A 23,596-nucleotide genomic window follows, 5' to 3' on the forward strand; every position below is an offset into this window, starting at 1 on the left:
ATGATCAGGAATGACTCTCTAAACCGCCAGACAGAAGACCAGAAGACGTGCAACGTTTCATAAAAGAAGCAAGGTTTAATTTACAGTTTTACTAAATGTACATTTCTTTTTAAAAAGTGTCATTATACACAATAAATACAATACAAAATTAATCTGTAATACTATACTTCAAATTCTCTTACGGTCTTTTTGTACATTATTATTGTTCCTTTTTTTCCATTTCAATGCTCTTGCTGTGTTTGTGTTTGAATTGTCCACCAGGCTAAAAAAAAGAAAAGAAAAGAGAACGGCGAGGGAGGCAGGGATAGTGACAGCAAGATGGAACAATCAGACTGAGAACAGAGAAGAAGATCAACAATTAAAGACTGGCCTGCCCCCTGCTGACTGAAATGCATAAAGTCCACACCTGGCATTGTAAGCAACAAGGGGGAGGCGTGGAGGGGGTCTAAAAACATGGACCTGGGAAATCATCCAACATTTGAAACAGAAGAGAATTGAATTTCCTTATTACATGTTCATTTACATCTCGCCGATACAGTACTACAGTTCCCAAGAGCAGCCACAAGGTAAACCACTTCACAATCAAAACAAAACAAAAAAAACAGCTTGCTCAGCATGATACACTTAAAACGAATGTAATGTGTATATGAAAAGCTGGCGTTAAACTGTCTAATGAGGGTGGAGGCTAAACCATTTTGCCATACAAAGCCAAAGAGCAGTTGCTGCACGAGTAGTGAAATTGAGAGACGTGACTTCAGTATTTCCTCTCAACAAATATATTGCTAATTCAGAAGTGACTGTGTATCGTTTAGTAGCATTTATGAGTCCTATTTTTGTTGATATGAAATCTAAACAATAGTCATGCCCTTCGACCTTTAAAATGCAAAAAAGTAACTACTGCTGTTTGCATTTGTAGGGGCAGCATTATGTTTGTGATGATAGGGTCACACTTGGGTAAAGGAAGATATGTATTATGATCTCTGATAGCCTGAACCTGGTTGTATTCCCCTCTGCCTCTCTGAACTGCAGGTGGCCCAGTGAAAGAGAGTTGTTGGGACTTCTGTTTTGAGGAGCTGCCAGGCGCTCATTGGGACACCATAAAAACCAGGAGATGATCCGATGTGGAGGGACTGGCACTCAGGCCACCACGTGATAGGAATGTATGAATACTGGACGTGAAAAGAAAAGATCAAATGAAAGTGAAAAATGGAGAACAATAACCTCTGACAATTTCATCTTATTACTTGAGCATGATTGAGAGAACACATACAAACACCACGCATCTTCACGTCTGATGCTATCCACCAAGACAACACAGTATTACCTCCAACCCCATTCTTACTCTATCCATCCAGGGTGTGAGTCAGGCTGTAAACGACAAAGAAATGTCTGGACAATTCAAATGGACAAACAAAGCCAACACAGCTTGGCAGAGTACAGTGATACTGTTTTCTCACAGTGCCCTCCTTCCCTTCCCCACATCTGTCTGTCAGTCAGTGCCCTTTGTCAGTCTGTCCTTGGGCTGAGGGGCTGTTATCTGCTTTGAGTCTGGGGCACCAGGCTGCCGTTGTGGCCGCGGCCACCGACCTGAGGGTGCTGGGCCAGGGAGGAGGATGAGGAAGTAGAGGAAGAGGAGGGCGGGACTGAGGGTCTGTGGGATGAGGCTGCAGAGCCCCCTGGGCGCTGGCTTTGGTGCTGGTGGGGCCTGCCGCTGCCCCCTTTAAGGTGGTGCCCGCGGGCAGAGGGCCCCTGCTGTAGGTTGAGGATGCTGTCGATGGCACACTGCAGGTGCTCATTCAGAGAGTCGTCCGGAGGGCTGCCGCTGGAGAAGCTGGCGTTATCCATGTCAGGGGAATCTGACTTGCAGCGTTTGGCAGGAAGCGAGGAGTCTCTTGTGCAGGAGGACTCTGGAGAGGGAGGCCCAGGGGCATGCTGGTCCATTCTAAATGTTCCACCTGCCCTCTGCCTGTTTTTTCCACTCGCCCTCTTGTATTGACTTATATCAGTCTCTTTGTCTGTGTGCTGCTCCTCTTTTTCCTTTGCCTCCTCTTTGTCTGGGAGGTGTGGGAGATGATGATGTTGTGTCGTTTTGATACCACGGTTAAACACCACCTCCACCTGCTCCAGCCCCTGCATGGCACTCCCTAGTCTGCCCCCTTCATGGCTAGACTCGGTGTGCGAGGCCTCCCTGCCTCTTTTCTCCACCTTCACACTGGCTATCACCGTACGCTCTGAGGAAGGAGATGAGGCCTCGGGCCTGGGGGGTGAGGGTGTGGGTCTGGGGTAGGACAGGCTCTCGTCTCCTCCCCCTGGGACACCTGGTCGGACCCGGGGACTAATATTTTCCCGGTAGGTCTTTCGGAGGGGGAGGCGACAGGTGGTCTGTGGGGGCGTGGCAGTGGAGGCTGGATTGCGTTTGACCCCACCCACATCGTGGTGCTCTAACGTTCCATTCATCTGAGTGGAGGAGGAGGAGGATATTGAGGAGGTTGACGACGACCATGTGTGAGGTGAAGAGGAAGAGGAGGATGGGGCTGTGCTGGGGGGAGCGGTGCCTCTCAGTGGAGGGTTGGACTGAGTGGTTGCTATGGTGACCGATGATGAGGAAGAAGCAGTGCATGCTGGGGACTGAGTTCTGATGACAGTAGTAGGAGGAGTTGCTACTGGGCGGGCCTTTGGGTGTGGCACAGCAGCTTGGGGTTGGGATTGGGGCTGAGTCTGAGGCTGGGATGCAGACTGGCTGCTCTGCTGAGGTTGAGGTGTGTGGACTGGGTCTAAGGCAGTGTTGTGGACCACCTTACCGAATCCCGTTTGATCCTGCTTGATCTTCAGCTTAAGGCCGATTCGCCTGCGGGCCTCGTAGGTCTTGATAGGCGGCTTGCTGGTTCGCTGGGGGAGAGCATCGTCATCGTCGGCTGCTCGAGAGGTAAAGGAGGAGGAGGAGGAGGAGAAAGAGGAGGATGCGGTTGGAGCACGGCTGAAGGAGGAGCTCTGATTGGCGGGTTCAGCCACTACCCTGCTCCCTGCAGCAGGGGCTGGAGGACAGCTGCTGGACCAGGACACAGAGGCTCCCCCTCCACCCTGCTTTATCACCAGTTTGGTAGGGGGGAAGGGGGCTGGGGAGGGTGCTGGAGCTGGAGCAGGAGTAGGGGTGGGTGCTGGAGTAGGGTTTGGAGCAACGCTAGGAAGGGGGGCCGGGGCAGGACCTGCAGGTGCTGGAGCAGGGGCAGCTGCTGCTACCCCACCGCTCACTGAGCTGGGCTCAACAGAAGACGGCTGCTGTTGGGATGAAACAGCTACACTCTCCAACATGCGTGCATTTGCCACATACTCCTCTGCAATGACAGAAAGAGAGATTTGTCATTAGCAAACACCCAATGTAGACCAAGGCAGCTGAAAATACAGGTGAAGAAGTAAGAGAGAGGGGCAGCGTACCTGGTCTCTCCTTGGCCAATATCCTGTCCTGACTCAAAGCGATCTTCTCCTCCTGAATGAACATCCGGTCGATCATCACCATCTCTGCCGAGGGGCCCAGTCTCTGCTCGGGTTCAAACCCCACACACCGTCAGTTCGAAATCAATTCAGGGGGAGGGAGAAAACTAAAGGGCCTAATCTGAGAATGCTGGTTCATAAACTTACCTTTGATTCTGCAAAGAGCAGATAGCGATATTTATCCAGCATGGCCTGGGTCCTTTTCAACAGCTGGCAGGAGACACTCTCAAATTCATCATCCACTGCACAGAGTAAGGGATGAAAATGTTAATGGAAATCATAAAATTGGGATTAGGGCATCATAAGATTGTACTTCAGCTGTACTGGAGGATATGGAGTGGGTTACCTCTTTGATAGTCTTGAGAGGAGTTGGCAGTGCCCTGGTAGAGATGGTAAGGCAGCAGTCTGTGCAGTGAGTCCTCAAAGGAGTGGAAAGGAGCACTGTAGTTTGGGTGAAGCACTGAGCCCTGCTGTTTCCTCAGTTGCTCTAGCATCCTACAGAAAGATGTGTAAAACATATAAACCATTTACAAAGATTTGACCCCATTAAGAGTAATCTCCACATAACCCTCTTGAATGACTGCAACACATACCTGGCTTCTTTACTGGGCTCTGCACTGAAAGGCATCTTCATTGTTGCTGTCTGTAACGTGAGCAAAAGATAACACCGCTTAAATCGATAACACCGTTTTAAACACTCAGGTTGATGGTTCAATTTTGGATGCAGTTTTGAAAGACCTCATAAGTGTGTACAGGCAGTGCAGTGAGGTATATGGGTATCCCCTTACCTGTGTTTGTACCGGAGCAGGGGGCTGTGGAGCAGGCATTTGGGTCAGACCTGCCGCCATTACCTGTATCTGCATCCCACCTTTCCCCAGAGCCATCCCTCCAACTGAGCTGATCACTCCTGGCTTTGGCTGAACCTGTGGGGCCAGTAGAAAAAGGAGTTACAGAAGGATTAAATCAAAAAACGCAAACAAATCTATGTCTGTGCACTTCAATATTGAATGGTGGGAAAGATTAGAGAACGGTTAGCACATTATGCACAATAATCATCATTTACATCCCAGAAATGTGGGGCTTTCATCTGCAAAAAATTCATTGGCTTTGTAACGCTACCCACCTGTGCAGGCTGGGTAAGGCTAGCTGGAGTGACAGTCTGATTCACCAGTGCTCCGCCTGGTCCTTGGGCTCCTGAGAATACCTGTAAGTCACTTGATGCTAAAACAAGAGGAAACAAACCATTATGAGGAAGGAACACTTCAAGGAACATTCAGAGGACTGTTTGTTTTGTGTTTACTGTGCCTAACCTGTGACAGGAGTCTTGACCAGCACTGATGTCTGCTGCAACACCGGGGGAAGCTGAGCAGGCGTGCCAGCACTGGCTGATGATGATATCACCACTTTTTCAACAGGCACATCTTGCTGGGAGCTGAAGTGACCAGTGGCCAGAGCTTGAGGCTGAGGCTGAGGCAGAGGCTGAGCAGGCTGCTTGGCCTGCAATAGTATGTTCTGCTGGACCTGAAAGAAGACCAGGACAGTTTATCAAGCTCTTTGGCCGAGATGCACCGATCGGGTTTTTTGGGCTGATTCCAATTGCCGATTTTTTAACAGTGTGATTGGCTGATCACTGATCTGATCTTTGAAATGATGTGTTTTACCAAGACTTTCTAATAACAATGGCACATCTCATAAAAATGCACAAAAGCATAAATAGTAAAATTCCAATATAGCACTAAACAGATTGTACTTACAGCTACATGACATAGCTGCCCTATGCATGTGTAAATAAATCATAGGTTTAATCCAAATACAAGTAATTATAAGTTAGTGTGCTTGATGACTGAGGTGCTTACTCACCTACTGCCACTGGTAGTGCAGGGAAAGTTTTTCTTTGCGGCAGCATAGGCTCTGCCTTCTGTCCAATATATTAAACCGTTTCTAATCTATGATCATAGGCTGTGATATTCACCGCACACACACTGGCACTGCATACATTACTTACTGCAATAGCCTGATCTGTATCAGATATTATGAAAACTTGCCAAATGGACGACATGCCTACGCATCTAACGTTCTGCTGACAGACGCAAATTGGCTCATACTTTTTATGGCATACACTCCATCGCCTTCCTGATCTGGCAAATTACTAAAAAACTTTTTTTTTTTATCGTGCATTTGAAACAGTGATCAGCCATGACCTATTTAGAATGTTTATCGGCAGATCACGATCGGTGGCCAATTAGTCAGGCAGCCCTACAAAAAGTAATCCACAAAGCAGGAAGGTGGAAAACAAAAAATAAATATCCAAATACACAAAGTTATTATATTTATACCTGTATACTCACATTGCATTTTGCACTGATAAGCAACCTTTTATTGCAGTATATGGAGCTACTCATTTACCGTCTCGTTTTGTTAACTGATGTTTGTATGCTATATGTCGGGGAATTGTTATCGGTTTGATCACACTTTTATGAATTTTTAACTTGTTGCCTGCAAATCAAATTTCTCTTAGGGGATAATGAAGTTTGAACTGAATTGGGACAATACCTGGTGCAGCTTGTCTAGCAGCTGTTTCTGTTGAGGCGAGGGCTGGGTGATGCCTGACAGCGTCTGAATTTGCGCCCCTACTAATTGCAGATGGTGCTGCTGCTCTGCCGTCAGGCCCGGGAGGGGAACCTGGGCTTTCACTACGGCACTGGCAGGGGCGCTGACAATGGGCGCGGTGAACTGGTGCTGTGCAGGTGGAGCTGACGGGGGCTTTGGAGAATGTGACATAGGAGGCATATCTTGCTGGAAGGGAGCGGGCTGAGAGGCAGGCCGTGTCTGAGTCTGAAGCTGGACTTGAATGTGAGCCTGCTGGGACTGCTGGGACTGCGTCTGCTGAGGCTGGCTTTGAGGAGCCGGTTGGGGGGACCCGGGGATTTGGTTATGGACAATGAAGAGCGAGGGGTGAGACGAGGGCGTGCATGAGCGGGAGGGAGTTTGAGACTGGGGCTGAGGCTGAGAGGGAGGACGAGACTGCTGTTGATGGTGTGGTGACTGGATCTGCTGGCTCAGAGTAAGAGGAGACTGAGAGGGCTGGGGACTGTCTGCCAGCGGGGGCGCTGCGGCGTGAGTGGTCAAGACCGGTGAGGGAGACATGCTCTGGATCTTCAAGGGCTGTTGATGTCCGCTGGAGGGTACCTGAACAGGTGGAATCACAATATACTGATATATAATCTTTGGCCGCCAAAATTCATACGCTATAAGTTGGAAAAAAGTATTTCATACAAGAATGCTAACAATATTTCAAAATGGGAAGAAAATAGGACATGAAGCACGAAATCACACACAACTAGCAGTTCTGCATGCATATATAGTAAATATCACTACAGTACAAAGTTCAAGTGTTGCCATTAGCTATAAAACTACACAAATGTGGGTAAAACAACACCAAACAACACAAAAGCAAAGTAGTAGACTTTAAAATCTAGTAGTTGCTTATATGAGTGGTAGAAGCCCATTGATTTTGTCCAGTGTCTGAGGAGGATTACATATAAAAAGGGAGCAATGATCATTTGGCGAGCCAAAAGAAAACAGTTGACACAAGCAAGAAGTCAAGATCTGCGGGCCTGTGATGGTAGAGTAGAAGGTGATCTGAAGACTTCAGGGAAGGGGGGGGGGGGAGCGGGTAATTTGGTTTGGGGGTTGTTACACTGGTCAGACTAGTAGTTACAAGGGGTAGTGTAAGTGTAAGCACGGGGTGTAGCTGAAGAGTCTTAATGAGAAGTGCAGGGTTGAGGAGTGTGGATTAATTGACTATGGGTAGATGAAAATGGCAGTCATTGGTCACTAATGCAGTTGATGAAGGTGAGTCGACTGAACATGATCAAGCAGAGTGTTAGTCAAGAGGTGAAGTTGCACTCTTGGATGGCTCTTCTATGAGGCATGAGCATGTTCCATTATATTTGTTACAAAATATAGTTTTGGATGAAAAACATGGCATAACCCAAATTAGTGAAACAATTAATGATAAACTTTAGTTAGAAAAAGAAAGAGCAGGCACTTACTGTGGATTTGCCAACACAGAATTCTATGGAGATGCATACAGCTAAACATTAAAATATCACAGTGGCCAACACACATTATTATGGACAGCTGGAATGATCATGCTTTTACAAGTAACGAAATGATGTTACAAACCCACAGAAGGTGCAAACAAACAAGGAGGAATTTTTGAGCGTAGGAATTGCATAGCACTTGTGATAGCAATGGAAGAAATGGCTAGTGCAGAAGAGAAGTACAGAGCAGGAATGGAGAAAGGTAAGATTGCTGGAACCAACAATGCCCTAACGCAGTGGCGGCAGCAGCAGCAACAAGTGGGTGGGGCTTAACATAAAGGGGCAATTCTACCTGCTTTACCACTGCTGTCATGTGGGAGGGGCCGGGGGAGGGGCTGTGGCTCTGACCCACCCGAGAGTCAGCTAATTGGCTGTCATGGACTGAGGGGGCCGGAGCAGTGATGCTGTTGCTGCTGACGATAACAGACGCTGGTACGCCCACAGAGGGGGTTGAGTCATTCTCTGTTTGGCGGTGCTGCTCCTGATACCAGTACATTTACCAATTCAGGACGAGGGAGGGAGGGAGGAAGGGGATTGGAGGGAAGGGGGAGTAAAATAGTAAACCAAAGAGGTCAGACCAAGATATCACTCCGTGCATGTTATCTTTTTTTTTTTTTTTAGCCAATGTTAACTGTACACAATCAAAGTAAACATGCAAAGAGTGGAACACTGACCTGTTGCAGGAACATTTGAAGAGACTCCTGGCTCAGGATCATGCTGGAGCCCTGGTTGGTGAACAGCACCCTCCCTGGGCTGTGCTGGACCTGAGGGGCTAGCCCCACCGCTGTCACAGAGGAAGAGGTGGACACAGACATGGACGGAGAGGAACAGGGGACCGAGCTTGGCGTGGAAACAGTGGGAGCTGGTTGCATGGCGAGGATGGAGGACTGTGGTACGTGCTGCTGAGTGGGATGAGCAGCCTGGTCTGTGGAGCTTCCCAACACGGTGACACACTCTCCAGACTGTCCCTGGGCCATGGCTGCTGCACCTGTGCTGCTGCTGCTGGGGACCCCACCAGCCTGGGGCTGAAGGGCTGGCTGAAGGCTGACTGCAGGACTCAGCCCCTCCACCTGACTCAGCATGGTCAGGGAGTTCTGGATGGGCATGCCCTGGATGACTGTCTGGGCATGACCTGAGACAGGGTGGCTCTGGGTCTGGCTCTGACTCTGAGCCAGTGAGACAGGCATCTGAAAGAGGGTTGGTGGGCCCATCTGGCCAGACTGGAGCTGGATGGATCCAGAGAGGATGTGGGCGGCCCCAGGGTGGCCCTGTGAGGTCAACACCTGGCCCAAGTTGATATTCTGGTTCGCAGCTAGGATCTGGTTGGCAATGAGCTGTCCACCAGGACCCTGACTGGTTATGATGTGGCCCCCAGGGTGCTGGGTCAGGATCTGCCCGCCTGCCTGTAGCTGCGGCAGGAGAAATTGGTGGTTCTGACCTTGCAGAACGGTCTGGGAGGGAATGACGATGCTGCCTTGTTGGTTTAACAAGTGCACACTGAGGGGCTTGCCAGATGGTTGCGCTGCTTGCTGCTTGAATAGGGCTTGTTGGAACTGAGGGCCTTGTGATGTAGCTTGTGTACTCAGGACAACATTGGAGCCTGGCTTTCCTGTCAGGAAGGCTACATTCTGAGCAGCAGAAGCGGGGATTTGCTGCAGCCCTAGAGCCTTGTTGGCATCATTTTGCAGGGAGTGGGGTGCTGGCTGTGGCGGCTGCTGCTGCTGTTTGAAGAGTTTGGGTTGGATGGCTCCCCCCTGAGGAGGTTTGGGCTGAATGGGTGTTGGTGTACGTTGGATGATGACGTTCTGCATGATTTGGCCTTGAGTTTGTGTTTGGGGTCCAATTCCTGTACTTAGAGAGGTGCTGCCAAAGCCCACAAGCCCAGCAGGAGCAGTCATTGTGCCACCACTGCTGCTGTTTGTGCTACTGACACAAACGGCCGGTCCATTTAAAGCTGGAGATCCCAAAGTGGCTTTGCCACCTTGGATCAGAAGTCCACCTCCAGAGCTGAGAACTGAGCCGCCAAGCCCAGCCTGAGTCCCTGCACCTGATACCTCTGGCCCAGACTGGTGCAGCTGGTAACCACCCATGGCTTTAGCCAGGATTGGCTGCCCAGACTGGTTGATAGTCATGACTGTGGGCTGGCCCACAACCTGAATCTGTCCAATACCCAAATGTCCAGACTGACTTCCATTAGGAAGAGCTTGGAGACTTGAAATGGGTTGAAGAGTCACATTTCCCAGGCCCACAGGCTGCATAAATGGTTGAACACTAATGGTCTTGTTCATGACCTGGGGTTGAAGCTGCAGGCCCTGGTGAGCCAGCACTGACCCCAGCATGTCAGCTGTGGCATTGGGAGGAGTAGCAGTGGAGCTAGGGCCTGACCCAGGGAAGATTGCTGCTGCTCCTCCAACACCAACTCCTATGCCTACACCAACAGCAGCGCCTCCAGCCCCAGAGAGGCTGGCATCAGGCAGCGTCTGAACCACCTGTGTAAGGCCTGGAATCCCAAAGGAGCCCAGGTCCAGCTCAGCCTCGGCCTCCTGCAGGCTTTGCTCTGTGATGTTGGCTTCAGCCAAACTCTGCTGCAGGATGTCACATGGCTCGTGATTTGTCCCAATGCCATTGCTCCCGCCTTCACCACCTGGGGATCCTCCCAGGATGTCATCATCCTCCAGGAAGTCCAAGTCCACACTGACTCTGGGCAGGCCTGCCGGCTCACTGGCCGACAGCTGGACTGTGGGCTGGACCTCTGGAACATGGCCCTAGAAGAAAGGGAGGAAGGAAGAAAAGTGAAACCAGGTGATGGATGAATTTTGATGATGAGATGGGATGGAGTATAACTGCCTGAACATAGAGATGTTGACTTAACAGGCCCCACAAAAACCTTTGAGGTCACATCATAGCCGATCAAAGCTTGAAGAGTATAGATGTGTGTTAGTGGAAAGGGAGGGTGTTGGGAGATGCATGCTACATACATGGATAGAAAACAGAAGGAAGGGGATTGGGGGATTTTACTCACCCCAGTGGTAGAGAAGAACGAGCTGGAGGGGTCACTCGAACCATCCAAAAGGTCGTCAGTGTCCAACTACAGACACACCCACCCAGGATAGGACAGACAGAAACCAAAGGCACCCAAACCAGCAGGCAAAAGCAACCAGGACAGAGAAACAGGCGGACCATCAAACAGAGGAGGGTAAAGAAAGGACAGTACACAAACCAGAGAACCAGCGGAAAGATAAGGGATAGAGGGGCAAAAGAATGGGAATAACAGAGTTGGGAAGCGTTAGTATTAGCATCTCTCTTTTTGTGAATTAGCCTAATTAAGGGGGAAGGCAGGCTGAAACCATAAAAAGTGCACTCAAAAAGCAAAGACGACCATAAGCAGAGAGAGCCCATTGAGAGTAGAACAGAAAATCAGCAGGGAGGGACGTGGTTTGAAGGGTGCATCAAAGCGTAATCTGTGAGCGACTGGAATACGTCATGTGAGCCCCAGCAAAAATACGCAGAATAAAGACTCCCTCGTCATGTCAGTTACAAACAAGTGTTGTAACTGTAAATCATAAACCCAGTAGATGCGACTTCTTCCACTACAATATCTCTCATACTCACATGGGACTCAGATCCATGAAGAAAGTCATTGAGAGCTTCTGGGTCACTGCGGGAGAAAGTAGTATGATTCAGACGGGTGCAGGAAATGACTGAGGAGATGACTGAACAACCCATCCAAATATCACACTGCTCTTGCACCGCCTGAACAATGACTTACCAAATTACATCTAGCAGGCACCTGCCGTCTTCATCATCCATGACAACTGCAAAAGATGAAAAATGTTCCAGAGTTCAACAAAGACAAAGGATTAGCCTACTTCTTTCATAATACTTAAACTCCACATGGGTATATAAAAATTAAAAAAAGAACACAAACAAAACTAAATATACCCCGCCCCTAAACAAAAAACCCTGAATAATGTCAACTATGTGTACATTAAGTTACATTGTTATTTGGACAAGCGCACAAGGGCCGTTTGATATTTTGACTCCATACTCAATACTTTGGTTAAATGGCACCAGGAGGTTTGAGTGTAGACTGATAGCTGTATTTTGACTGGATTTTGAGCCATATCTGATAAACAATTACAGAACTGCAGCCTGTTTTCACATGGTCCTCTATCTCAAGGTGCCATAGAGTATTGGTACAGAGTAGTCATTTTTAATATGGAGTCAGACATTGGGCTAATATGGTGTACAACAATATAATGCATGCCATTTGGTGGATTCTTTTATCCAAATCTCCGTACAATACCACGATCGCAGGCATTTTTAGCATGGGAGGTCCACTGTGTCCACAGTTAGTGCCATGCTCTACCCACTAACCTGTACAGGATCACCAAAGTCTTCTGTAGCCCATAAATATCCCCAACTTCCAGATTGTCATTCCAGCCTTTTCAATATTGCGGAGAACTAAGCTGTGACTCTAAATTACCCTGAAGCAGCATGGACTACATTGTTGGCTAAATGCGTCCAAGTTAATCAGAATGTGAGTTGTCAAACCAGCTTCAAATCAAGGTGCAACAGAGTTTAAAGAAATAAGTACCTTCATTTATTTTTTCTCCCTACCAATTCCATCACAGTCCATCTAGAGAGCCTGCAGTTCTTTCAACTCGCCTTCAGATATGGCTGAAAATATTATCAAATTAAAGCTAAGAGTGTGCAGTTTAATCTCATAATCCTTGTGCTTTCCACATTCAAATTATGAGTCCTGAAACAAATCATTCTACAGTGTACTGCTGTCCAAACATTCACGGAGCTCGCTGTGGGTCTTGTGTGCAAGCAGAGGGGCAAGGCAGAAAGGCTGATGGACATAACCCCATTTTATCTTTGTAAACAATTATTGCGATGAGGTTCTCAGATGAAAAAAAAAGCAATCAAAACTCACATTTATACACGTAAACCCATCTTCTTCACTGGTGGGAACAGGACATCTTTTATATAACCAATAACAAGCACTTCTATTGCTGTTACGGAGTCTTGTCATGAGATCAAGCAGCAGAGATGTTACACATCAAGGAGCAGCGGATCGCAATAGACAACAAACTGAAAACGCGCGTTTTTCGCCAGTCTGACAAGATTTTGGGTGCGGGCGCTTGCTGTATTTACCACAAGGTTCAACAACAGTGTAGAGTACTTTCAGTAGCACAAACACGAGTCACCTAAATTTGTGATACACGATAGAGGCTATAAAGGGAGCGTATCCCCGGTTGCCGCTCTAAAAAGGCAGCGATCGTAGCCATTACTCGGTCACAGCAGAAGCAGTGCGCAGGATATGAATGGAGACACTGCAAGCGGCTTGCTACAAGCTAGCTGGTGTTTTCAAATAGCTTTGCATGCATATTTTACCAGTTCATCAAAATCCGTAGTATTTTCTGGCCACATAACTGACAAAATGTTTCAAATTGATGAGATAATAGATTTCTACGGTCTGTTTCTCCTCTGTTTTCAGCATTTTGATGCATCTGGATTGAATTTCGTTAGCCTAGCTGGTTAGCCTGCTAAGCTAGCCAGCTATCAACAATATTCAGACGTACAGCTAGCTAATGCCTTTGACATTCAAAACAAACCACCGTGTGACATAATCAAATCACTTGTATTGCACAGCAGCAACTCATTTCAACTAAGACAACACGGTATTGTTTGCTAAGAAGTGTGGACGCAATTGCGTAGCAAGCTATCTATCTCTCCTTGCAAGCAAAATATGAGTTAATGTTGGAATACTCTTGGATCAGGGGGGTATGCTTGGGAATTCGGTGGAAAATGACCAGGTTTGCCTGGTCATGCAGGACTGTGGCATTCTGATTACGGCAGATGTGGAGTTTGCGACCCCTTTGCAGTATGCAAATATTGCAGCTTTATTACAGTTATTCGGATTAATAGAGAAATTGCTACATTGTAACAAACTCACCCGAGACGATAGAGGTGCAGGCAGCGCGGGGTCTCCAGGACAGCCTCGCACGGGCTGCTGTACAGGACCCAACTACAGGCAGGAAACAGGAGACCTCTCCTTCGCCTGATTAAAACCTGGGCTTCGTCAGTATGCTTTACTTTAGCAAGCTGTAATTCCTCGAAATTTGCGGTTTTGTACGGTGCAGTGAAAAATATATTAGCCCCTGTCTGTCTTAATTTTAAACATTAGTCACACTGAATTTGGTCAGATCATTTTTGTGATATGTAGTCGTTAAAGAGGAAGAGAAAAAATAACAACAGAGGAAGCACCAACTTTGTTGTCATTTTTTTCTGTTTGGTGTGCACTGTAATGTAATCAAACATGCAATCTTCAGGTGCAAAAAACGAATACCCCAAATTAACTTAACCCAGTTAAAGGTGTAATTAGGGCCAACTGTTTGAATATTTTGATTAACAATCAGGCCAGATTTGGGCCAGTCCTGCCCAGTATAAATCTGTCAAACTCCAGCCTTTACTATCAGAGTAAGACGGAGAGCATTGGCCTACAGGTCCTTTAAAAAAAAAAACACTTTAGGAAGAAGTTCCTAAAGACCTCTGGGGAGAAAGTTGTTGATGATCAGTCTGGACAGGGTTACAAAGTCATTTTAAGGCTTTGGTGCTCTACTGAGTCAGAAACAAAGAGTCTAAATGGACCAAGTTTGGGTAAAAATTCCCAGCTAATACCAATGCAATGACAATGCTTAAAATCACCAAATAATTCACAGATTCCTGTAACATCATCCAGGATATACGTGTCAGTGTTCATATTTTTTGTAACTCATGTTTTGTTTATTTATTTCCTTTTCTTTCCACTGTGAAGCACTTTGTAACTGTGTTTTGAAAAGTACTATATAAATAAAGTTTATTATTATAAGGGCAGCACTCCTAATGCTGGTAGTTCTTCATATTGGCTGAAGAACATGAAATAGAAAAATGTGGAATGGCCTAGTCAAAGTTCAGACCTTAAAACAACAGTTCTTCATGGAAGAGCGGGGCAAACTTCCTCCACTGCGCTGAGAGAGTGATCAATTACTCCAGGAAGCATCTGGTTCTGGTTATTGGCTCTTAAGGGGGTGATTATTTTTTCCACATGGGGGGAGTGGATGTTGCATAATTTCAGTAATAAAGTATCAAAATGTGTTTGCTCACCCAGGGTCTCTTAGTATCTAATGGGTTTTGGTTGAAGATCTGATGACATACAGTGTAAAAAAAACAAAACAAAAAAGGAAAATCACAGAGGGGAGAATACTTTTTCACAGCACTCTACCTTCTGTATGACATTTTGACCTGGCTAGTGTATTCACTCAGCCCTTTGGACCAATTAAAGTTGAGTAATATGCAGCTTTATTCTGATATTACAAGGCCTTATGTTTCTGTACGTTTAGTATTGTGTGTTCCTGCAGCACAGTTCGTCTATTTCTGGGCCAATAAATTTGACTTCAAGTTGAACTCTGCGTCATCATAAAAGATGACAACCAACTAAAATATTGAAATAAATCAAAGTGAAATCAAATAAAAGTGCTTTGCAATTATGCGAATTCTGCTCAACTGCTGTACTCTAGGCCCTACATTTTATCTGAGAAAACAGAGAGGGAATCCTCTTGTGCATTTTGATGGGAGGGTGACACTGCGGCGGCTGTAGCCCAGAGGTTAGAGAAGCGGGCCTGTGACTGGAAAGTCGCTGGTTTGAATCCCTGGACCAGCTAGGAGACTGTGGGTAGGGAAAGTGAATGAGTAATGGATCGTCTCCCTCAGTGACCATGGCTTTCAGTTTCATGAAGCAGCTGGGGGCAGAACCTTCATCACAGAGTTCATTAACTCAGATTTTCAGAAAGACAAGAAAAAAGACTGTCTATATAACCACTAATTAGGCCTATTATTAGTACTATTATTTTTTATTCTCATCATTAATAATTGTCAAAACTAATAAACATAATAAGATGTGTAAGATCAAAACAAATTGACACAAATACCTTGAACATTATAACCATGTTTTACATAAGCGTGTGTCTGGTCTCATGTTTATTTCATGTGACAGCGAGGCTTAATAATATGTTTTTGCATGGCTTTGGAAATCAGACAACAGACACCCAGGTCAAGTTAGATTTGACCAACACCGAGAGGAGGAGGCTACCATTTCCTTCTGCCCATCAGCAATCTATCACAAGCTGCCTTCACGTGTTGTCGGAAACATAGGTACTTGCATGTCAGTAGAGGTGTCAACAATTGATGGTAAAAGTGATATATTTTATCAGTGTAAGTTATTGTTTGGCATTATATTTAAATGCGTAGTATGCTGCATGTTCGTATTTTCACTCTGGTTAACCTTTAGCTGTCAGAGATATACAACTTTTGGCTAATAACATAAATTAGCTTACATGACATTTTGTTACTGCAGCATGAAATTGCTCGCCTGATTACTAAAATAAAACAACAGCACCAAAACATTTCTTATGTTACAGGGTTAATTTTGTTATTTCCGACTAAAAGCACTTGAACAAGTTATATTCACGGTTTGTGAAGGCAGCAGTAGGAGCTAATGAGCAGCACATGAAGGCAGCATCAACACAGCATCAACACTGCCACTGCTCCCATGTCACATGACACAGGTGACGGTTACACTGCGGCTGGTGATGTGACAAGGCAAACTAGCTGCTAGCTGCTAGCTATTTGGCAATACATAACAGTGGTTTGTTGACTCTCATCGTAACGTATTCATCTTAAAAATAAGGGCAGTGACACGAAAATGGACAATTCTGGAAAAGAAAAGGAAGCAGCGGCCTTGATAGCTGAGGCCGAAAAGAAAATGAAATCATCACAGTCGTTTTTCGGAGCGCTGTTTGGGTGAGCATTCAGCTAGCTAGTGTTGTGAAGCTGTGGGCCAACTAAGCGGAAGAGGTTGCTAGCTAACCAGTTAGCATTAGATCTGCAAAAACAAACACGTAAAACCACTACGGCGGGACGTGAACTGTCCATAGGCTGATTTGTACCCAGCGCCTCTCTGATGTGTAATCCCTGCTGAAACTGTGGTACCACTGGCTAGTGGGACAGTTACTGTCATCGCTGTAACGTTAGGTCACCTAACTAGTTAACTTAGCGTTAGCTAGCCTCGGCTCACTGCTGAACATACACCTGGAAATAAAACAAACTAAAGCCAACTTAAACGATTCACATGGGTTTAATGTGTTTATATTTCTGTATAAAGCTACAACTTAACCTAAAATCTAGCTAAGCAACTTATATGTGTCGTTAAAGTCGACAATTTGCGCATGTAAACAACATCCATCCGAGCGATGAGAGTCCGTAGGAGCCAGGCCAAAGACAAAGCAATCCTGAAAATCAGAATTGGAAATATTAACTGAAACTTTAATTTCACATACCTGCCTAAGAGTGGAAAATTTGAATCAAAATTGATTACAATCAAAGACTCCTCCTTAACTAAATGTATCTTCTGTCACACAGTGGTTCCTCCAAGATGGAAGAGGCCTGTGACATGTATGTAAGAGCTGCCAATATGTACAAGATGGCCAAAAATTGGTGTGGTAAGATATTATTGTTTGCTTACACAAGTGTAATGGCTCCCATTGCCCTTTTATTGATTATTGTTTTATGTCCCTTAATTCCTCTGACATTAGAAATCTGCTTTTCAGCTGCAGGAAATGCCTTCTCCCAAGCTGCTCGCCTTCACCTACAAATGCAGAGCAAACATGATGCGGCAACCAACTTCATAGATGCTGGAAATGCCTTCAAAAAAGCTGATCCACAAGGTAAATCATTACGTGTCACCATCAGGATATATGACACCCAAAGCTCACTTGTAATATCCATTTTACAAGCTGTTGTACTAGTTACAATGGACCATGTTCACATCATTAAATCCTCCCCGCCAAAAAGCTTTAACATTATTCTTGGCCCGTCCCACAGTGCAGTTTGCTCTGCCTCTTCTTAGTTTGTCTGAAATTGCAAATGTGGATGTCAACACGTGGATGCTTTAAAAAATAGAAGTAAAATGCCTAAAAAGTAAAATGCCCTCATCAGGGTTACATGAGAAAAGAACGGTGGAGCCTGATGAAGGCATGTTGGTCTTTACTGCATCAATAAAACTTTTTTTGAAGAGCATCCATCGGCTTCCAAGAGTCAGCAGTTCATGCACTTTGGTTTAAAGACAAAGTTGCGTCAGTTCTTCTTGTTTTCCTCTTGCTTTGCACTGTGGGAAATGTATAAAAAACGGAATGACATAAAGCCAAACATTCACCATCTTTTATGCACTTTGACCAAGAATCACCTCACATCTCCTTCGCATCCCCTCTACTCAGTCGAATTGCTCTCAGAAGAAAAGCTTTTCCCAGCACTTATCTTTACATGATCATTCTGTAGTGACAGGAATATTGTCAGGGTGTTGTGGCTCTGACCCTTGCACTTCACACGGCTGGTTGCTTGTAATTTTGGTGACCTACAGTAGGAGAGCGTCAGCTACCGTAGAAGCCTAACATAATGTAAATGTAAAATGTACATGTACTGCATTCCTTGGGTTTCTCTGTGAAGTTAATATTTCTGTCATTTGTCTAATTATTATTCTTCTCTCCCAACAGAGGCCATAAACTGTCTAAACCGAGCTATTGAGATATACACCGACATGGTGAGATCCTATGTACAGTGATTGATGCTCAGTTTAAATTGCCAATTGTCTCCTATTGATCCCTTCTCTCCTGTGTTTTTTGGATTAGGGGCGGTTCACCATCGCCGCTAAACATCACATCACCATTGCTGAAATATTTGAGACTGAGCTGGTGGACATCGACAAGGTCAGATGAAATATTCATCTTCGTGTTTCATCTTATTTTATTTGTTCATTTAGGAGGGAAAATGGTGTCAACAAGTAGATTATTGTTTCAAATCTATCTTTACTACAATTATTTAAAGGTAGTTACTGTTTGTTTCAAAATTCTTCATTCTTTACAACGCCATGTGAAAGATCTTTTTTTTTTTTTTTATAATAATCCCAAGTCCAATCAGTGCACATTACAAGGGTATTTTCGGTGTTAAATTAGTATGTTTAACTGTTTGCTGTCTTTCTGCAGGCCATTGCTCATTATGAACAGGCAGCAGATTATTACAAAGGTGAAGAATCCACCAGGTGACTATTTTAAATGAATAACTTTTAACATCTATTGCTGTTGTTTGTCTTTTTCTCTTTTCCATTTTTATTTCTTCACTTATTAGTTTTATCATTCTGAAAATAAATTGCAAATAATCATGACCCACTGCTCTTTGACCTTTGTGAATCTGTGTGTGTACTGAAAAGCTTCTTGATTTTTTTCTTTTCAGTTCAGCGAACAAGTGCCTTCTGAAAGTTGCAACCTACGCAGCTCAGCTGGAGCAGTACCCGAAAGCTATTGAGATCTACGAACAGGTGACATAACACAACACACACCGTCACCTTTACTACACTCATCTTAAAATGACAGCTGTTGCTCAGAGCCTCTGGTAACGGAATAACCATGGAACTGTACCGTCTGATTTCAGGTTGGGACCCATGCAATGGACAGTACGCTGCTGAAATACAGTGCCAAGGACCACTTCTTCAAGGCCGCGCTCTGTCACTTCTGTGTAGACATGCTGAACGCAAAAGTAAGTCCTTCTAATAAGATACACTTTCATTGTCCCTGTGGGGAAATTTGTTTGGACTCTGTGTTGCTGTGTCACTTAATAAAAACACCACTTACATAGACAGCATACTTCACATCATACATACAATCATGCATACATCTTCATACCAAAAAAAAATGTCCATGTAATTGTAAGGATAGCATCTATTCTAATATTCATCTTCTTACTGTCACCTAGCTTGCTGTGGAGAAGTATGAAGAAATGTTCCCAGCCTTTTCGGATTCTCGAGAATGCAAGCTGCTGAAGGTAAGGTTTCTTTGTTTGTTTTTTTTGTCAAAAATCCTTTAGTAGTCAGATAGGATAATCCTGCAGATACAACCAGAGGTGAGGCTAATAGGGAGAAACATTCTGATGGGGTACGTACTCGTCCACTGCTCACAGATTCACATCCAAATCACAGATTTTTAGATCCTTTTGTATTTTGGTGAGGCTGTTGTGTTAACCATGTTGACTTTTACATATTTGGTTCTGTCAGTTAAAAACTGTAAAATGGTAAGGGCTGATAATTTTGTAATGCTAACAGGCATACAGACAGACAGGTTTAGACAACATTAGTGAGATAGCCATACCCAGTATGGCTGTAACGTATTGGTTTGGTCTGGTTACAACATACAATTATTCCAACTGGATTCTATTGGGTACATGCAGCTATTATTCTAGCTGCATGTATTGAACTTAGGAACCCTTCCTGTAAAGTTTTTTTTATTTTTTTATCATTCAATGTTATCAATTCAAGTGCATTTTAGATGCAAAGCAACTCATGGGTCACCTGGAAAGCAATCTCGGAACCCATCGTCTATCCGTCTGACGACAGATTAGACTCTGGGGGCGACGGCCAATATTTCGAGGTTTCCGGTGTAGCCAGCGGACATCCGGGCCAAGACTTCCTCTTCTGTGCGCCGGTCATTGTTTACAGTCTGATTAGCAACTTTCTCCACACAATACACAAACATCAATACTTTTTGTAGGTGTTTTAGGTCCAGACGACATTTCGGCTAATCTCTATAAACAGATATCTGCATATGAGACGTCGTCTCTCAATTCCAACTCCATTCTCGCGTCTCAAGTTGCTAATCGGACTGTAAACAATGACCGGCGCACAGAAGAGGAAGTCTTGGCCCGGATGTCCGCTGGCTACACCAGAAACCCCGAAATATTGGCCGTCACCCCCAGAGTCTAATCTGTCATCAGACGGATAGACGATGGGTTCCCGAGATTGCCTGGAAAGTAACTCACTCACTCACTCACTCACTCACTCACATCCTCACTGTCAGTCTGTCTGACCTCTAGTGGCCGTTAGGAGGCATGGCACCGTCTACAGACTGAAGCAGGATCATTCACTCTCCTCTCTGCAACACTGCTGAACTGTCTTGGCTGCTGCAAATCTGTGACACTGTGTGTCCTTGTTTTTAATCTGTATTTATATTGTAATGGCTGTTTTTAAATTGTTTTTTATTCAAAACAGAAACTTCTAGATGCCTATGAAGAACAGAACGTGGATGCTTATACTGATTCGGTGAGTGGGTGTTTAAAATCTTAGAATGTACACATTTAAGAAGATGCTCTTAACCAGAGCGACTTGAAATGAAGGCAACAGTAGAAAAAATTTAAATTCCCAGACCCCCATAGTGCCTTAACAATATTCCTGAATCTATGCGCCTTAGTGCCCTCTCAGTTTTCCTGTTACTATGAAACGATCCTGTAAGAGCAGAGTGTAAGGGAAAGGGTAATGGAGTAAAAGCCAAGGAGAGCGATAGAAAGTTTTTTTGTGATTGGAATCTTAATACAGAGCATCTTTCATTTTTGAATGGCAGCAAACAAACCAGCACCGTCAAAATGAACACACATGTGAATCAGTATTTCCTGGTGCAATTTGGTTTTCCAAAGAAAAAAAGTCAATTCCCGCGCACACTTATCACCACTGCATTGATTTTTTAAAAAGAGTCAACGTTTCGGTCACAAGGACCTTTCTCAAGACATATCAATCATAAAGTGACAGTGCTTAAATACAGCCCATGATTGCATAATAGTCAACAGCAATTTGGTCCCAAATTTGTTTGCAGCAGATAGTTCAACTTCAAAAGTGTGACAAAGGATAACACTTACTACAAAGTTAGGTAATTATTGACCGGGCTTTAGCAATGAATAACTGGAATAGAGCCATGAGGTACAAGGTTGCCGCTGTTCTCGGTTTGTTTTTGTCATTAACTTTATATATTAAAAGACACTTACAACGACAGCAGAACATAACTAATGCCACTCCATTACAACTAACTCAAAGTTTTTTGTTTTTTTTTAACCCTTCCATCTCCCAGGTGAAGGAGTACGACACCATTTCCCGGCTGGATCAGTGGCTCACCACCATGCTTCTCCGCATCAAGAAAACCATACAGGAGGACGAGAGCGACCTGCGCTGACTCCCCCGCCCGCTCACCTTCAAGCCCCCAAGAACCTATTTGCATCCCTCTTTCTGCCTTGATCCTCTCACTTCCATTCTCGCAGCAAACAATCTTGCTTTTCTGACCATGACCCTTAATGTTCCTTTACAAATACTGTGTCCTTCCTACCATGTGCAGTATTTTCCTCCTCCTTAAAACAGCTCAACTCCTTTTTTGAGAACTTATTGCGCAGTAATGATGACTTTAAGACGTATGAACACTAGTTTCCTGGGTGCACACTGCACAAAGTACATAAAGTGTATATTGTTATGATACAGGTATTGGCCCAATACCAGTTAAAATACTCAGAATTGGGCCACAATACCAAATACTCAGTACCAGCACACTGCTATGATGATGTTTTATTTTTCATGTTACAAAAATGGATGAGAGGATGCCAACTGAGAGATCTACAAAATATATTTTCAGTATGTGCTTTAGAATAAACTGAAATGACTATATCAACAAAAGCACATGCATTGGCTGTTGGTGCTTTTGGGAACTCAAATATACTGTAGGTCCCCTGAACTTTTGTCATATCAGGACACCTCTAATTAAAAGGCGCTTCCAGAGAGTCAGCAGGCCTCCATGTTGGGCCGCGGCGCTTCTCAACCCAAGAGGCGAATACTTTCTGAGGTTATTTCACGGCAAAAACCCCCTCTGCCTTACACTGCGAAATTCTCAGGACTTGTGGACAGCTAGATTTGATGAAAATTCATGCTTTTAGAAGCGTATATATATCTATTAATGCTCTCTCGTTGTTAAAAATTTGTCACTTTCATATAAAATGCTTTTATTCCACAAACGAGAAGATGAAAGGAGCTCATCACCTTCATGTGAACCTCATTGTATAGCAGTTCTGTCTTAAGTGGTTTGTTTTTGTCACGGTCCGAGTTTTATTTTATTTTTTATTTTTTTTCTGTCAACTAATCAGGCTGGAAAAAAAAGCATTCTTGGGCCTGCAACACGATGCAATACATTGAGGAAAAAATGAGCTTTATTGATCTGAACACTGTGTTCATGTACAGGAAATGTTTTGTTTTTGTCACATTAACCCTCCTGATGGTCTTATATGAAAACTCTTTGTAAATCATTGATGTTTCCTGTGAGAAGGTTGAATAAACTTGGGTTCAGACGTGTATCATCATGGGTGTGGCCTCCACCTGCCTCTATTCAGGCGCTTTGAAGTCAACAGCCAGTCCGTTAGACACCAAATAACTGACACACACAGCTGCAACTTCTTCCTCATCAGCTCGTCGAAGTATGAAAATGAAGCAGAATTTATAAAAAAAAAAAAAGTTTTGCAGTTTTAATTGACTGTTGGACCTGCTGTTTTCCTCGCCTTCAGCTTTAATTGACCGTTGGACCTGTCGGTGTGTCTGAACTCTGCTTTTACTGCCTCTTCATCCTTTCTGCACGTGCGGTGTGGCGAATCAAGTTGATTATTTGTTTTCCTTTTTCCTTCGGTAAGTGTTTCTCTAACTTTACTCGTTACTTCTTTGTGATTATCTGTCCAATTAACTGACGTGCTTTAATTTCCGTTTTGGTTCCGTTTGGAGATAATTAACTGCATCTGCGCTCGTCTTTTATACAGTTTACGCTGGTTTATTGAATTTAATTGCAAGTCGATTCGGTGACCGTGCCTACGCCCAATTCCTCCTCTGTTTTCTGTTTCTTTACCTATTCTTATTAATAATTCCAGGACTTTTTGGCTAAGAAATTAATTACTCAAGCTCCAAGTGAACAAACTCTAAACACATTTATATTCTAATGCCTTAAACTTTATAACTTTACAAACTGAAGCGTAAATTTAACCTTTTCTAGTTTAATTTCAAGTTAATTCGGTGACCGTGCCCATACGACCACGTCTTTCTTTATGCCACCAAT

The 23,596-nt window shown here is 44.6% G+C and overlaps 2 protein-coding genes across 4 annotated transcripts; one reads left to right on the forward strand and one right to left on the reverse strand.

Moving 5' to 3' along the window:
* Nucleotides 1-86: 86 nt before the first annotated feature.
* bicra (BRD4 interacting chromatin remodeling complex associated protein) lies at nucleotides 87-11,408 on the reverse strand. Its single transcript, XM_071516490.1, has 14 exons — nucleotides 11,368-11,408; nucleotides 11,211-11,256; nucleotides 10,621-10,686; nucleotides 8,273-10,363; nucleotides 7,891-8,079; nucleotides 6,046-6,681; nucleotides 4,803-5,013; nucleotides 4,616-4,713; nucleotides 4,281-4,415; nucleotides 4,086-4,135; nucleotides 3,839-3,987; nucleotides 3,640-3,734; nucleotides 3,436-3,538; nucleotides 87-3,335 (listed from the first exon to the last, which is right to left on the reverse strand). Exons 1-14 carry the CDS (start codon nucleotides 11,406-11,408, stop codon nucleotides 1,534-1,536), a joined length of 5,712 nt encoding a protein of 1,903 aa, XP_071372591.1. The 3' UTR covers nucleotides 87-1,533.
* Nucleotides 11,409-16,221: 4,813 nt separating this feature from the next.
* Nucleotides 16,222-22,848, forward strand: napab (N-ethylmaleimide-sensitive factor attachment protein, alpha b). 3 transcript variants are annotated; one of them, XM_071516486.1, is made up of 11 exons: nucleotides 16,222-16,445; nucleotides 17,064-17,143; nucleotides 17,252-17,368; nucleotides 18,194-18,240; nucleotides 18,329-18,406; nucleotides 18,683-18,738; nucleotides 18,930-19,014; nucleotides 19,128-19,232; nucleotides 19,449-19,517; nucleotides 20,737-20,787; nucleotides 21,587-22,848. In XM_071516486.1, the coding sequence occupies exons 1-11, from the start codon at nucleotides 16,348-16,350 to the stop codon at nucleotides 21,686-21,688; spliced, it is 888 nt and encodes a 295-aa protein (XP_071372587.1). In that variant the 5' UTR covers nucleotides 16,222-16,347; the 3' UTR covers nucleotides 21,689-22,848. The 3 variants fall into 3 exon arrangements, with proteins under 3 accessions (XP_071372587.1, XP_071372586.1, XP_071372588.1); XM_071516485.1 differs by having other exon boundaries at nucleotides 17,064-17,368; XM_071516487.1 differs by lacking the exon at nucleotides 17,252-17,368.
* The last annotated feature ends 748 nt before the right edge of the window (nucleotides 22,849-23,596 follow it).

This window comes from Centroberyx affinis, unplaced genomic scaffold, assembly GCF_046629955.1.
Source record: "Centroberyx affinis isolate AG114_WGS23_722 - 3 ecotype Tasmania unplaced genomic scaffold, CSIRO-AGI_Caff_v1 ptg000406l_1, whole genome shotgun sequence".
NCBI lineage: Eukaryota > Metazoa > Chordata > Actinopteri > Beryciformes > Berycidae > Centroberyx > Centroberyx affinis.

Bases quoted from the DNA above. Each gene is read 5' to 3' on its own strand.
- bicra (XM_071516490.1), bottom strand. From the start codon at position 11,408: ATGGATGATGAAGACGGCAGGTGCCTGCTAGATGTAATTTG. The intron at 4,416-4,615 runs GTGGGTAGCGTT...CTGGCCCCACAG, and splicing joins GCCTTACCCAGCCTGCACAG to GTTCAGCCAAAGCCAGGAGT. The intron at 3,735-3,838 runs GTAACCCACTCC...TACTCTGTGCAG, and splicing joins CTCTCAAGACTATCAAAGAG to TGGATGATGAATTTGAGAGT.
- napab (XM_071516485.1), top strand. From the start codon at position 16,348: ATGGACAATTCTGGAAAAGAAAAGGAAGCAGCGGCCTTGATAGCTGAG. The intron at 18,407-18,682 runs GTCAGATGAAAT...GTCTTTCTGCAG, and splicing joins AGCTGGTGGACATCGACAAG to GCCATTGCTCATTATGAACA. The intron at 19,518-20,736 runs GTAAGGTTTCTT...TATTCAAAACAG, and splicing joins GAGAATGCAAGCTGCTGAAG to AAACTTCTAGATGCCTATGA.